Source organism: Sesamum indicum, linkage group LG10 (assembly GCF_000512975.1).
Source record: "Sesamum indicum cultivar Zhongzhi No. 13 linkage group LG10, S_indicum_v1.0, whole genome shotgun sequence".
Lineage (NCBI taxonomy): Eukaryota > Viridiplantae > Streptophyta > Magnoliopsida > Lamiales > Pedaliaceae > Sesamum > Sesamum indicum.
In genome coordinates, this window is record NC_026154.1 from 12404411 (window position 1) to 12416231 (window position 11821).

The 11821-nt window shown below is 34.8% G+C and overlaps 1 protein-coding gene across 3 annotated transcripts; it reads left to right on the forward strand.

The window, feature by feature from the left end:
- On the forward strand, window positions 2865-11615 carry LOC105172390. 3 transcript variants are annotated; one of them, XM_011093788.2, is made up of 6 exons: window positions 2865-3374; window positions 7271-7440; window positions 9104-9162; window positions 9989-10014; window positions 10095-10470; window positions 10842-11615. In XM_011093788.2, the coding sequence occupies exons 1-6, from the start codon at window positions 3206-3208 to the stop codon at window positions 11302-11304; spliced, it is 1263 nt and encodes a 420-aa protein (XP_011092090.1). In that variant the 5' UTR covers window positions 2865-3205; the 3' UTR covers window positions 11305-11615. The 3 variants fall into 3 exon arrangements, with proteins under 3 accessions (XP_011092090.1, XP_020552910.1, XP_011092089.1); XM_020697251.1 differs by having other exon boundaries at window positions 10845-11615; XM_011093787.2 differs by having other exon boundaries at window positions 2867-3374; window positions 10833-11615.

An 11821-nucleotide genomic window follows, 5' to 3' on the forward strand; every position in this document is an offset into this window, starting at 1 on the left:
TATAAAAAATTATAAGTTAATTCGTAGAATTTGTTAATTTTGAAAAGTATAAAAGATTACAAATAGATATTGGAATCTAACATACCATTTATATGCATTATATTAAATAAAAATTTACAAAAAAAAAAATTAAAACTTACTCAATTGTTGATTAAGCTTATTTTTATATAGAGATTAAATATATAAATAAAAGTACCATAACTTATTACTAGTTAAAATTAAAATATATAAAATTAATTAATAATTACAATATATGATTAATTTTGATCATAAAATTGATATACTCGCAAGCCAGCTCACGAGCTTATGAACAAAATATTTTGTACTTGAGCTAGTGTTAAGCTCCAAATCGAGCCTGTTTGTGTGCCCCTAGATAAATGTTCACGTGCCACGTGTCCAAATGGCAAGTACCAAGTGGGTTTATATATTAAATAATATATATATCTTCTATTCTTTTTTTAATTATTCCCTTTAATTTTTAAGTACCAAGTGGGTTAATATATTTGATGAGGGTAATTTATCTAAGGACAAATTTGACCCTCATTGTGGATAATGCATGGTTATCAACCAGGGATGTCTTCTAGAAAGGTTAGAAATCCCACTAAATGTTCTTAAGGAGGGATTTACGACAGCAGTAATCATGGAGTATCAATCAGCTATAATTTGGGTTGCTTGACTTAAGCATGACAACTACAAATTTGCACTTGCCAAATACGTCCTAGACAAAATTATAAATATCACGGATGAAGTTCATTATTAGGTAATGTCCACATACTCTCAGTAATACATTCACTCTATACGCCAATCAATCTATGAAAACTGACTTGAGCGTCGGAGAGCCATCGTCGGGAAATTACCCAACTGGCTTAACCGCTTTTTGTGTTCTCAGGAAACTACTGTTCGGAGGAGTTAGCTCGGATTGCGGATTGAGATCGCCAATCGCGACTTGAACTGGAGAGAATTTCCTTGGGTAGATCAATATTAAATAATATATATATCTTCTATTTTAGTCTTTATGAATATTACACTGAGGCAGTTAGATCGTTCTCACATTTCATAAAGATCAATCTCATCCGACTAGCTAGTTTCAATAATGTAGGTTCGTTCATTTTTCTTTATACATAATCAATGTCTATCCAACCCAAATAAAAGAAAATTTTCCTTCCACACTTTATAATTATCACCTCTTAACTTGAGAATATCACACTTCATATCAAAGAAATTCACAGGTCGAAAAAATGCAAAACAATATACATATTTATGTTGCAAAATTGATTCAACAAACTTAATCGTACCTTACCAATGTAAAATATGTGAGAAATAAATCGACAATAAAAATTATCTGTGGACTAAATGCCCTTACAGAAGCATAAGAGTTTACGACACTTACCTCCTTGATTCAAATGACAAAAATCTACCAAGAAAACAGAAAAGACTGCAGGAAGAAAGATTTAGATTCTTCTAAAATCTTATGCAATCAAACGATAGTGTTTACTCTTAAAATCGTAGGATTTCAGAGTATCCATGTCTTCAATTATGTTTTCGAAAGACAACTCCAACAAAACCTAAATGTTTATCTACATTTTTCTATAAAAACAAATGCCTCGTATGGATTTATATAACAGTTACCCTAAAGTTGCTCGAAGTTGAATAGTGAACTGCATAAATAAACTGTTACGCAGAGACAAGCCATGTGTACCGACTTATCTCATGTGCGCTTCTGCAGTAACGAATAGAAATGATCATGTGGCCACGACTTATCTTATGGCCGCTCTGACTGTGAAACAATCTATGACACAGAAATACTCTTATGATAACTTGTGACACGCCTTATGTTATGCTTATTGTAGTTCTTAATTATATCTGGAAAAGCACTCAAGATAAAATTTGACCTCGATTTATCAAACAACAAAAAGTTTTAGCAAAAATCATTTGTCCAACATTTTTTTCTTTTCTCAAAAATAATTTTATAATTTTCTTATTTTTATTTCATTTTCTAAAATTCTTCAAAATAACCATACAAACTATAAAACTAAGAAATTCCCATTAAAAAATTGACTCTGAGGGATAAAGATGCTACACAATTTAAATATTAAGAATTGTTAGATCACAAATAAAATATAATGATCCATTGCTTGCATTTGCCCCTTACCAGCATTTGGTTAGCACTCATCAACTTTTCCTTCTATTTTAATTTACAGCTTTTTGCATTATTTTATTACTTCTTTGAAAGAGCATAAATTGCCAACAAACCCTATTTTAGTCGATGAATTTGAAGCTCCGTGATCTTTTGATGAGGAATTATGAGTTTGAATCTTATTAATGTATGAACTGATCTATTTTAATATAAGTTTATTATAATAATAATTATTGATATATATATATATATTTATATTATGTTGATGAGCCTAATTCGAATGACGAAGTTGAGGCTCCATGATCTCAAAGGTCATGGGTTCGAACCCGATCTTATGCGTGGAATATTGTATCTACTGAATAATTGAAATTGTTTCTATATCTAATAGTAGATGTTGATTAGATTTTATTTATTTAATATTATTAATTAGAGTATGATTGATAAATGTGAAATTTATATATATATTGGATAATTATTAATAAATTATATATATTTGATATTAATAATTAATGTATATTGATTAATAATAATTAAATTTTATAATATAATTGGGATGGATTAACTTGAAAAAGGAAAAAGCACAAATTTTGGGAAATATGGGCATCATCAAGCAATCCGATTAGGCTGATCCAACGGTGGTGAGAGACAAGTACTTAATCGAAGCGTCCATAAATGATGGGCTATCTACTCATATCCTTTGCTTTCGACAGCAGTTAACCACTTCGCCAAAAAACCTGTGCTTTAAGACAGGAAAATCAATTATAAAATGAAGAAAAACCAACAGGCAAACAGAGAAAATCCAATTCTGACGGTGAATGAGTGAGAAAATTTGGGAAATTAGAAAGAAAAGAAGAGAACGTTGACACTGCCGTTCATATCTTTTCCATTTCTTCTTCTATCTCTGCTTCCAAAACTCCCATCTGAACGCGTTAATTTTGTGCCGAAAATTCAGAGGATTGTCTTAAGCTAATCTTGTTTTGCGTTTAATTTGATCTGGGCGGAGCAATTTTTGGTTTTTGATTGTAATAAGTTTAGGGTTTTTGGAATTTGGCGATTTAGTGTTGAATTATGGGATTGGGTGATGCGGATCTTCTTGACGATGGCGATGGAGGTGGAGGTGGAGGCAAGGGAGCGGAGGAGGCGGCGGCGGTTTCGTGCTCCATTTGCTTGGAGGTGGTGACTGACAACGGGGATAGATCTTGGGCTAAGCTTCAATGCGGCCATCAATTCCACCTTGGTGAGTGAGAGATTTTGTAATTCATTTGGCAATATCCGAGATCTAACTTATTTTTTCTGCTCTTGCCTATTGCAACTCGTGGATTTTAGTTGGAGTGGGAAAATTTTGGGTGGGGGTTAATTCATCTTAAATTTTATTGAGCTGGAATTATGTGGCTTGACGGCAGATTGTTGACTAACTTTGGTTGATTTTTGTTTTCCTCGATTAGAGAGTGAAGTTCATCTAGTTTCAGGATCTGGGAATGAAATGTTGGTGGGGATATTGGATAGTAAAAAACCTGGAAATTGACTTCATATGTTAAGTACTTGGTGAGTTGGAGAAATATTTATTTGGTGATAGTGGGGGAGTTGATGAGATCATTACTCTGTGGAACTAAACTCTGCGTAGAATGTTCTTTTTACCTAGTTGATGATTTTTTCCAGTGTGCATTATTGGGTACAGTAAAATCATACCAGGAACTTATGCCATTATGTCATTTTCCTGATGCAAATTGCGAAAGGATAATTGTTCTACTATTTCCCAGTAAAATTTGGAATCAGTTAAGCAGTGGATAATAAGTAATCTGTTTTGCATTTACTTGTGATAGTGATCAACCGGTTGGGTAAAGGAATCTAGGTAGATAGGAAGTGCTAAATCTTTATTGCGGGGGTTGGTGGTTGTGGTGGTCAGTGTCTTGCTAATGAAAAGATCGACTTTAATGAGAAAATTATTTCTAATTGCCAGCCATGCTTCTATTTGTCGTTGTCTGCTGACCAACAGAGAAGGCTCCTACATGATTGCCAAGTGCTAAGAGATACGCTGGAACTTGTCAAAATGATACTGTGTCCTGCATTAATTACAATCTACGATCCAAAAAGTCTAGAATCATCTTGCGGGTATGGATTCTAGTGCTGGACAAAATTGCTAATTGACATCCTTTAACTGGTGAAACCTGCTTAATCTAATTATGGAAATGGGACAAGGAAGCTAGTGTGTCTTAAGGAGATCCATCCCTTGAGTGGTAGCAGAACAATTACTTAACAGTGAAGATGATTCTCCTTCATAATTCTGTGTCCTACTAATGTACATTCGAGGTAGAGGTTCTGCATGGGTGGTTGAAAATAAGAAATTGAAAGGTTAATAATTTCATAACTGAGTAATTTCATAATTTTTAAAATTTGTTTGTTTGTTTGTTTTTTTTACTTTTTTGGTTTTGTTTTAAAGGAGCCGAACTATGAAAAGAGCTTCTGTATATCTTCTCTATGTAATATTATTTGGAACCACCTTATTCATGATCTTTTATTATTTTTTCCCCGCACAATGCTGCCATTCACTGTCCGCTTTTAGCTTCAAGTCATTTCAACATTTTGTTCATATTTACCAATTCCATCCTTGGATTGATGTTATTCATGATTTCTTTACTTCCTCAGAAACTATAGAATGATATAATATGTAGCTGTATCTAGATCTTAGTAATATTTTGACTAATGCCAGAAAGTTTTCAATCTAAAATGCATCCTTTGTTAAAATTATTATTTGAATACCATGAAGATAGTGGGTTTTAAACCAAGCTTCATTTGATATTGACAAAAGTTTTGGTTATACAATAAAGGTTCCAATCAGAGATTTCCACTAATAGAGAAGCTAGTGGGAAGACATAATTTGTTAGATATTAGTGAGCAGGTCCATTCTCATCATTTTGATTTGTTATATTATTATGTATTACCAAGACCAAATTTCGAAAAGGCTTTGATGGTAATTAGTTCATGTCATCTGTCATTTGAACAGAGAAAATCATGTAGGCATACTCTTTGACACTTGGATTAGCTGCTAATCATAAACACATCATTGTATACAATAGTTGATCTGTTTGATCTTGAACCTGGAATGTGTTCATTACGCTTCAGGTAATGTATTATAGCAATTGCTATACTCTAATTTTTTACCTTTCTGCTGCAATTTACCCTGCTTTATGCTATTTAGCAACCATGGTGCCTGCTAACAGGAATTCTTCTTTTTCCTAGGAAAAATATTAAGAAATAAATTCTTTTCAACAAGCATAATCAAGCTGTGCAACAGTTTTTTGTTAGATTGAGATGCAACCTTAAATTGGCATTTGCAAACAATCAACTATGATTTTCACATTATGTGTTGATTAAATATATCTGTCCTGAATTTGCTCTGTTCACTTGTGAACTTGAATTCTTTTACGAATCAAATATTGATCAATTTAGTAAATTTTCTTAAGAAATATTTCAATATCACACCCATTCTCCACTAGTAATGCTTCTATATCCTTTCTGGGATGTTACAAAATGTTTTAGCCTAAAGTAATGATTTTATTTCCAAACATACGCAGCTCACATAAGTGATGATATGACTCTGCTAACTCTAAACCGCTGCCTTTGAGGTTAAAAATTTAAAGATTTCTATAGCTTGTAGTTTTTCAACACTTTCAAACTCCATTCCACTTGAAATACGAACTTTGAGAATGGAATGGAGGGAGTATTAGACAATATATCTGATGGTTTATCATCTCGCCTGCAACTAAGCTTGCGTCAAACTCCATTTAGCGCTTAGCACATTGTGTTGATGCTATCAAATATTGCCATATTTCAGTGTGAGATCACTCTATATCATGTTTTTGCACGTTTCGAAGGAGCAATGCATGTTAGATTTATATCTTCATTTTTGTTTTGGGGTAACATTATAGGTGTGTTGGGTTCCTACTTTAAGAGCTATTTTGTTAACAATTATATTTGGACTTCATCGCTCAAAGTATGTTCCATCAAAATTCAAAATGAAAGCAAACTTGGGGTTGTAAACACATCAATATATGATTTTTTTTTTCGCATGTTTTGAGCTTCCACTTAGAAAAAATTTGCCTGTTGATTGATTAGCACTTCCATTCCTTTTACTAACCACATATTGCATGCCTGTTTTTAGCAGTAGCTTTTGGGCATTAATTAGCCAATTTAGCAATGTACATGTGATGATTGTTATCTCTATGTTGGTTATTAGCCAGAGCTCTCAGCCACGGTTAGAAGCATTTACCTCTAGTTTGTGCAATATTGTGATTCTATGGTTTGACGTACGTGTGCCTTTATGTGGAACTTTGTCAAATATAGGTTGGTTTTTTCAATGTTGATAGTAGTGAATGATTAACATGCCTTTGTTGGAAACAGATACCATTTTGTTTGTTAAGCATGGCGACTTTAATTTTCTGTTGACCACTAGACAAGGTTAAAGACCTGAAATGATAACCACTATTTCTGATTTCATATTAACTATGCTTTGTTATGTTTTTTGTTGGTTCTGATAACCAACAACACATCCTTCAGAAATCAAAACAACCATATCCAACTTTTTCAAATTCTTTTCCGTTCCCTATTTTGTCTCCATATATTATTACATAAACCTAATCATTACCATACATACTTACATATTTACATTACTATTATATAATTTTATTCATGTGACCCCCTTTTTTTTTTTCCTGCTTCTAAAATGTCAGTACGTGAAATAGCTAATCCTTGTCAGAACTGGTCATTTACTGGTTGCAGCAACATGTGAAGCATCATTTTAGCATATTTTGGTCCTTAGGTCTTTGGTCAATTATATCTCATATTTGGAGTGATAAGCAATTATGCAACACTAGAAAGAGCTTAAGGAGTTCATGCATTTGTATGGCATGTGTTGTTTGGCGCTGTTCTGTTTATGAGATACTTAACAATTCCTCTCCATTAACTTTTATGCTGCTTTGCTTTCATGGAAATGCTCCTCTAGCATGAGGTCTTTACGTTCCCACCTCCTGTTCGCTTTTTATTTCTGGTACAGAATGCCCTATTTTGTAGTCAGATATTTAGGAAACTGCTTTTTGTTTCTTACTTTATTATGTATTGCCTTGATCTATACAGATTGCATAGGTTCAGCATTCAATATTAAGGGAGCAATGCAGTGCCCCAACTGTCGGAAAATTGAGAAAGGACAATGGCTGTATGCCAATGGCAGTCGGCCACTACCTGAGTTCACCATGGACGATTGGGCCCATGATGAGGATCTATATGATTTAAGTTATTCTGAAATGGTAATTTCTAAATCTTATCAATCATCGATATGATGGTTTACATATATTCTGAAGCTGGGAACTGACTGCATGTCTTTCTTTTCTTCATTGTATTATCTTCTGAATACTCAACCTCAACCTCGTTGTCATTAACATGGTATTGTTGATTAAATTAATGGTTCCAGCAGAGCATGATTGGAGCATTTCATATTACGTGCTTGTACATCTGATCCTCTTTCTAATTGACATCTTGTGGAGTATTATTTCGTTAGTGAATGCTATATATACCATTTGTTATGTACTACAGCATCAACATTGCTTTTGAACATGTGTTTATGTTCTCTTGTTTGGCCTCCTTTTTGTTTTATCAAAATCCCTCAGCATGTCTGTACTCATCATATTCTCATCCATTCTCATATTTGTTCTTATATTGGCGTGATCCCTCTTCTTTTGTTTCATAAACCATCCCTCTGCATGTCTGTACTTTTCATGTTCTCATCCAGGCTTCAGAGGCTATATCATGTGCTATTTGGACTTGTATTATTTCCGTGATTCCTTTACTGAGAACTTATTTACTTGAGCTGAGAGGAGGTGTAAGTTTTTGTTGGAGAATGTTTAATTGTGAAAATACTTAAGCCTTTGCGGAATCTTTATGGGTCACTCTCTCTCTGCAGCCTAAAAATTTGTCCATCCACTTAATAGCTTTCCTGCTCATTTCATGAAAAAAAAAAAAAACAATTCAAGAAATGATTATTTAATTTGAATAATATTCTAATTTCATCATTTGTTTGACTCTTCCTTCCTGTTGGGTTGGTTTCTTTAACTGAAATCCCACTTCTTTACTCGTTTCAAATTTCGTCAAAATATTATCACTTTATATGCATGTAAAAATGCAATAACCTATATTCACATGACATAAGCATATAGGAGCAGCTAATGCCCTAGATCTGTCTTGGGTTGTTTGAGGTGGAAAATGAGGGGAACGAGTAGAAAGGACAAGTGAGGAATGTCCGGAGAGATATTTGCAGTGAGTTTGTCTTTGTTATGGATTACTTAGGTGTAAATTGGTTGATATGTCATTAAATGAACATTTAGCTTCCATACAAGTTGGCAAGAGCTTATGTGTGCCTTAAGACTTTTTGAATTCCTGTACAGTAATCACATGTAAACTGTCAGATAACTGAGTTGATTCTCAGATACTTGAATTTTGCATATCATATAACTAAACGTATGTGACTCTTAACATGAATGAATTGAAACTTAGACATCTGCAAGTTTGGTAATCAGTTTTCTTGCTGTTAATAAAATGATGTTGCTGCTTCCCATGTCAAAATGTCTACCTCTTCTAATGGACACCAAGCATGTACTTAAAAATTATGTTCCATAAGGGTCTTGTAATGTGATTTCTGATGAAGTTCAGAAATGACACAATAAATAGAACCACTTTTTTCTGCAAGTGTTTGAATTACTTAGACTGTAACTGCATTATTAGTTTTGCCATGTCACTATTGAACTATGTGGTTTATACAAATTTCCTAGTCATTTACTTTGATTCTGATTGAACTCCAAAGTTAAATTGAATGCCATGCACCATTGGCTTCAGCACGAGCTATACCTGTTTGTATGTAAACATAAGGTGCAAACCATGGCTGATCAACTTTTATCCTGTAATTGGATTTTGCAGTCATTTGGAGTTCATTGGTGTCCATTCAGTGGATTAACGAGGGTCCCTTCATCTTTTGAGTAAGCACCATCTGACCTTAAAAGTATACTTTTTACCGAGTTTCAAGTTTCAATGGTAGTTGACTTGAGTTCCTTTAGTGATGTTCTAATATACATGGTACCTATTTGAACCATCCTCATGTTTTATTTCCTATTTATACACAACGAGGACAATGTTAGAAGCATAAAAAAGAAAAAGGATCACATCATTGGTCATCTTTGCATTTGGCGTTTTGTCCTTACTGCCTAATAATGACTCAGTTGGAGCGAAAATGCTTAAAGCTATCAAGAAAGGGTGTGTTCGGAGTATCAGGATTTATTTTTAATCAGAAACCTGCTGGATGAAACCCCAAATTTACAGTAACACGTGTTAAATTCTGGTGAACATGCATCTCGAGTATCTAGATGAGCAAATCTACTTTGTTTATGAAATGTTCAAGTGTCTTCATATGCGTTGGAGGAGGTGCTTGTAGAAGGGATTACAGGGGTTCCCCTTCAGTTAAATGGAGGGTGTATTTTGGCCTATTGTCTTCTGAAGTTCTCAGACATGCTTGTAAGAGAATCTTAACAAAGGTCCTGTAGTCATTCTGTTCTTGCCAATTATTCATTTGCCACATGTACAAATACTTAAATCTGGACACCAACAGTAAATTTTTCTTATCGTTGCTTTCTTTTTTGTTTTTGTTTCTTGTGGAGGGACATTTTGTTAGCTGATTGGTATATGGTGTAATGTCTCGTTTACTTGGAAGAAGTTTTCAAATGTATTTGATAACTTTTGTTTTTGTCCTTTTTGGGTTCATCTACTAGCTGATCAGCTATTAATCCTCTGCTTTTTTCTTTTTGGCAGTGAAGGAGAGTTTTCATCAAGTGCATGTAAGATTTCATTTACTCTACCTAACTGCTAAAGTTTAGATCAAGCGTCTGTAATAATTGGAGCATTTGCTGTTTCATAGATCATGATCTTCTTGGACATCATGCCATCTTTGCTGAACATACGCCCGTATCATCCACAACTCATCCTTGCCCGTATGTTGCCTATTTTGGGCCAATTCATCCATCTTCTTCAGCATCAAGTGGAAGTGTTTCGGATGGATCTACTTTTAATAACCACTGGAGTGGCCCACCAGTTCCAAGTGAAGTTCCCAACTCCTATGCCTTCCCTTCCATGGATGTACATTATCAAAGTTGGGACCATTCTTCTCCTTTTGCTACAAGTAACCGCATTGGTGGTGCAGATCAACCCTCAATTCCAGCCGTAGGTCAGAGAACAACCAGGAACAATTCTGATATTCCAAGACCTGGATTGCATCCCTTCATTCTTGGTCACAGGTTAGTAAATTACTTGAATATTGAATTTCTTGAAGGTAATCATGTTGTCATCAGTTTTAGGCTCTTCTGATGAAACATTCTTAGAAGGAACATTTCTTGCATAACGAATGTGATTCCATAACACAGTAAAGTGAATATTGCCAGGGTGCGAGTCAAGTACTTTTGGCCACTGGGGTTAGTAAATAGCTTTTCTGTCATTCTAAAGTATAAATACATATTAAGTTATTAGAATTACTATCAATATTAAAAAAATGATTGATGTGAACTATCCGTCTGGGTACCATCCTCTCAAATTGTAGCTAGGCTCGATGAAGTAATTTCACAACATAAAAATAGTGAACTACTAAATAATGTTGTGACAGTTCTGGCAGTAGAGCTCCCAGCTCAGTTGCCGCATCAGTGCTTCCACCTTATCCTGGTACTGTTGCTCGGCCCCGTGATCGTGCTTCATCACTTCAAGGATACTTTCAGCAGTCCACTAATAACCCAGTGGCACGTGCCCCTGTTATATCCACTGGACGAAGATCCGGTAACCATAGGGGTCTGGCACAAGTTGCTCCTATCGCCTCATCATCAGATCAGCCCAGTGGTTTTTACTTCTTCTCGTCGACTTCATCTGGAAGAACTTTTCAAGAAGCCGAAAATCCGCATCGTGATCGTTTCCATGCTTGGGAACGGGAACACCAACCATCCTTTCCGTTGAACCAGGTCGATAGAGATTCGATTTGGGCACCATTTCACCCACCAGCTGCCGGAGCTGATGCTCTCATGAGATCCAGCAGTTTCCGCCAGAGGCATGGATCTGAGAGGATGCCATCTCAAAATCGGTCATAGATATGTTATTCTGTTGTAATGAGAACTTTGAGTACTATGACTGAAAACCCCAGATTATATATGTTTGAGCAAACGATCTATGATGGTGGAATCTGCCAAGCATGGCAGAGCTGAAACTATTGTGGTGGCATTGAAATTATCGGTTTCATCAGCCACCAGCTTGTGTGATGGACTTTGGCTTCCTCTTGTTTCTATGCCCTTTGGGGGAAATAAGATGGCATGTTTATATTAAGAGGTTTTAATTTGCATGTACCCCTTCCTAAGATGTCCTTTGTTATCGTATTCGATTTTTCGGTAGTGAATCCCAGTAATATGACTTGGCTAAATTCCAATGCTCTCTTTTGTTATCAAAGCTAATAGTGTGTGGCTATATAGATGTTTCTGGATTTGCAGCAAAATCTTTAATCAACTTACTGCTGTCTTAGTATCTTCTATGGACTGTTAATCAAATATAAATATATATGTTTTTCAGAGGTTTTTACCATAAATATTGATATTAGCAAGTTGTCTAAAGTCA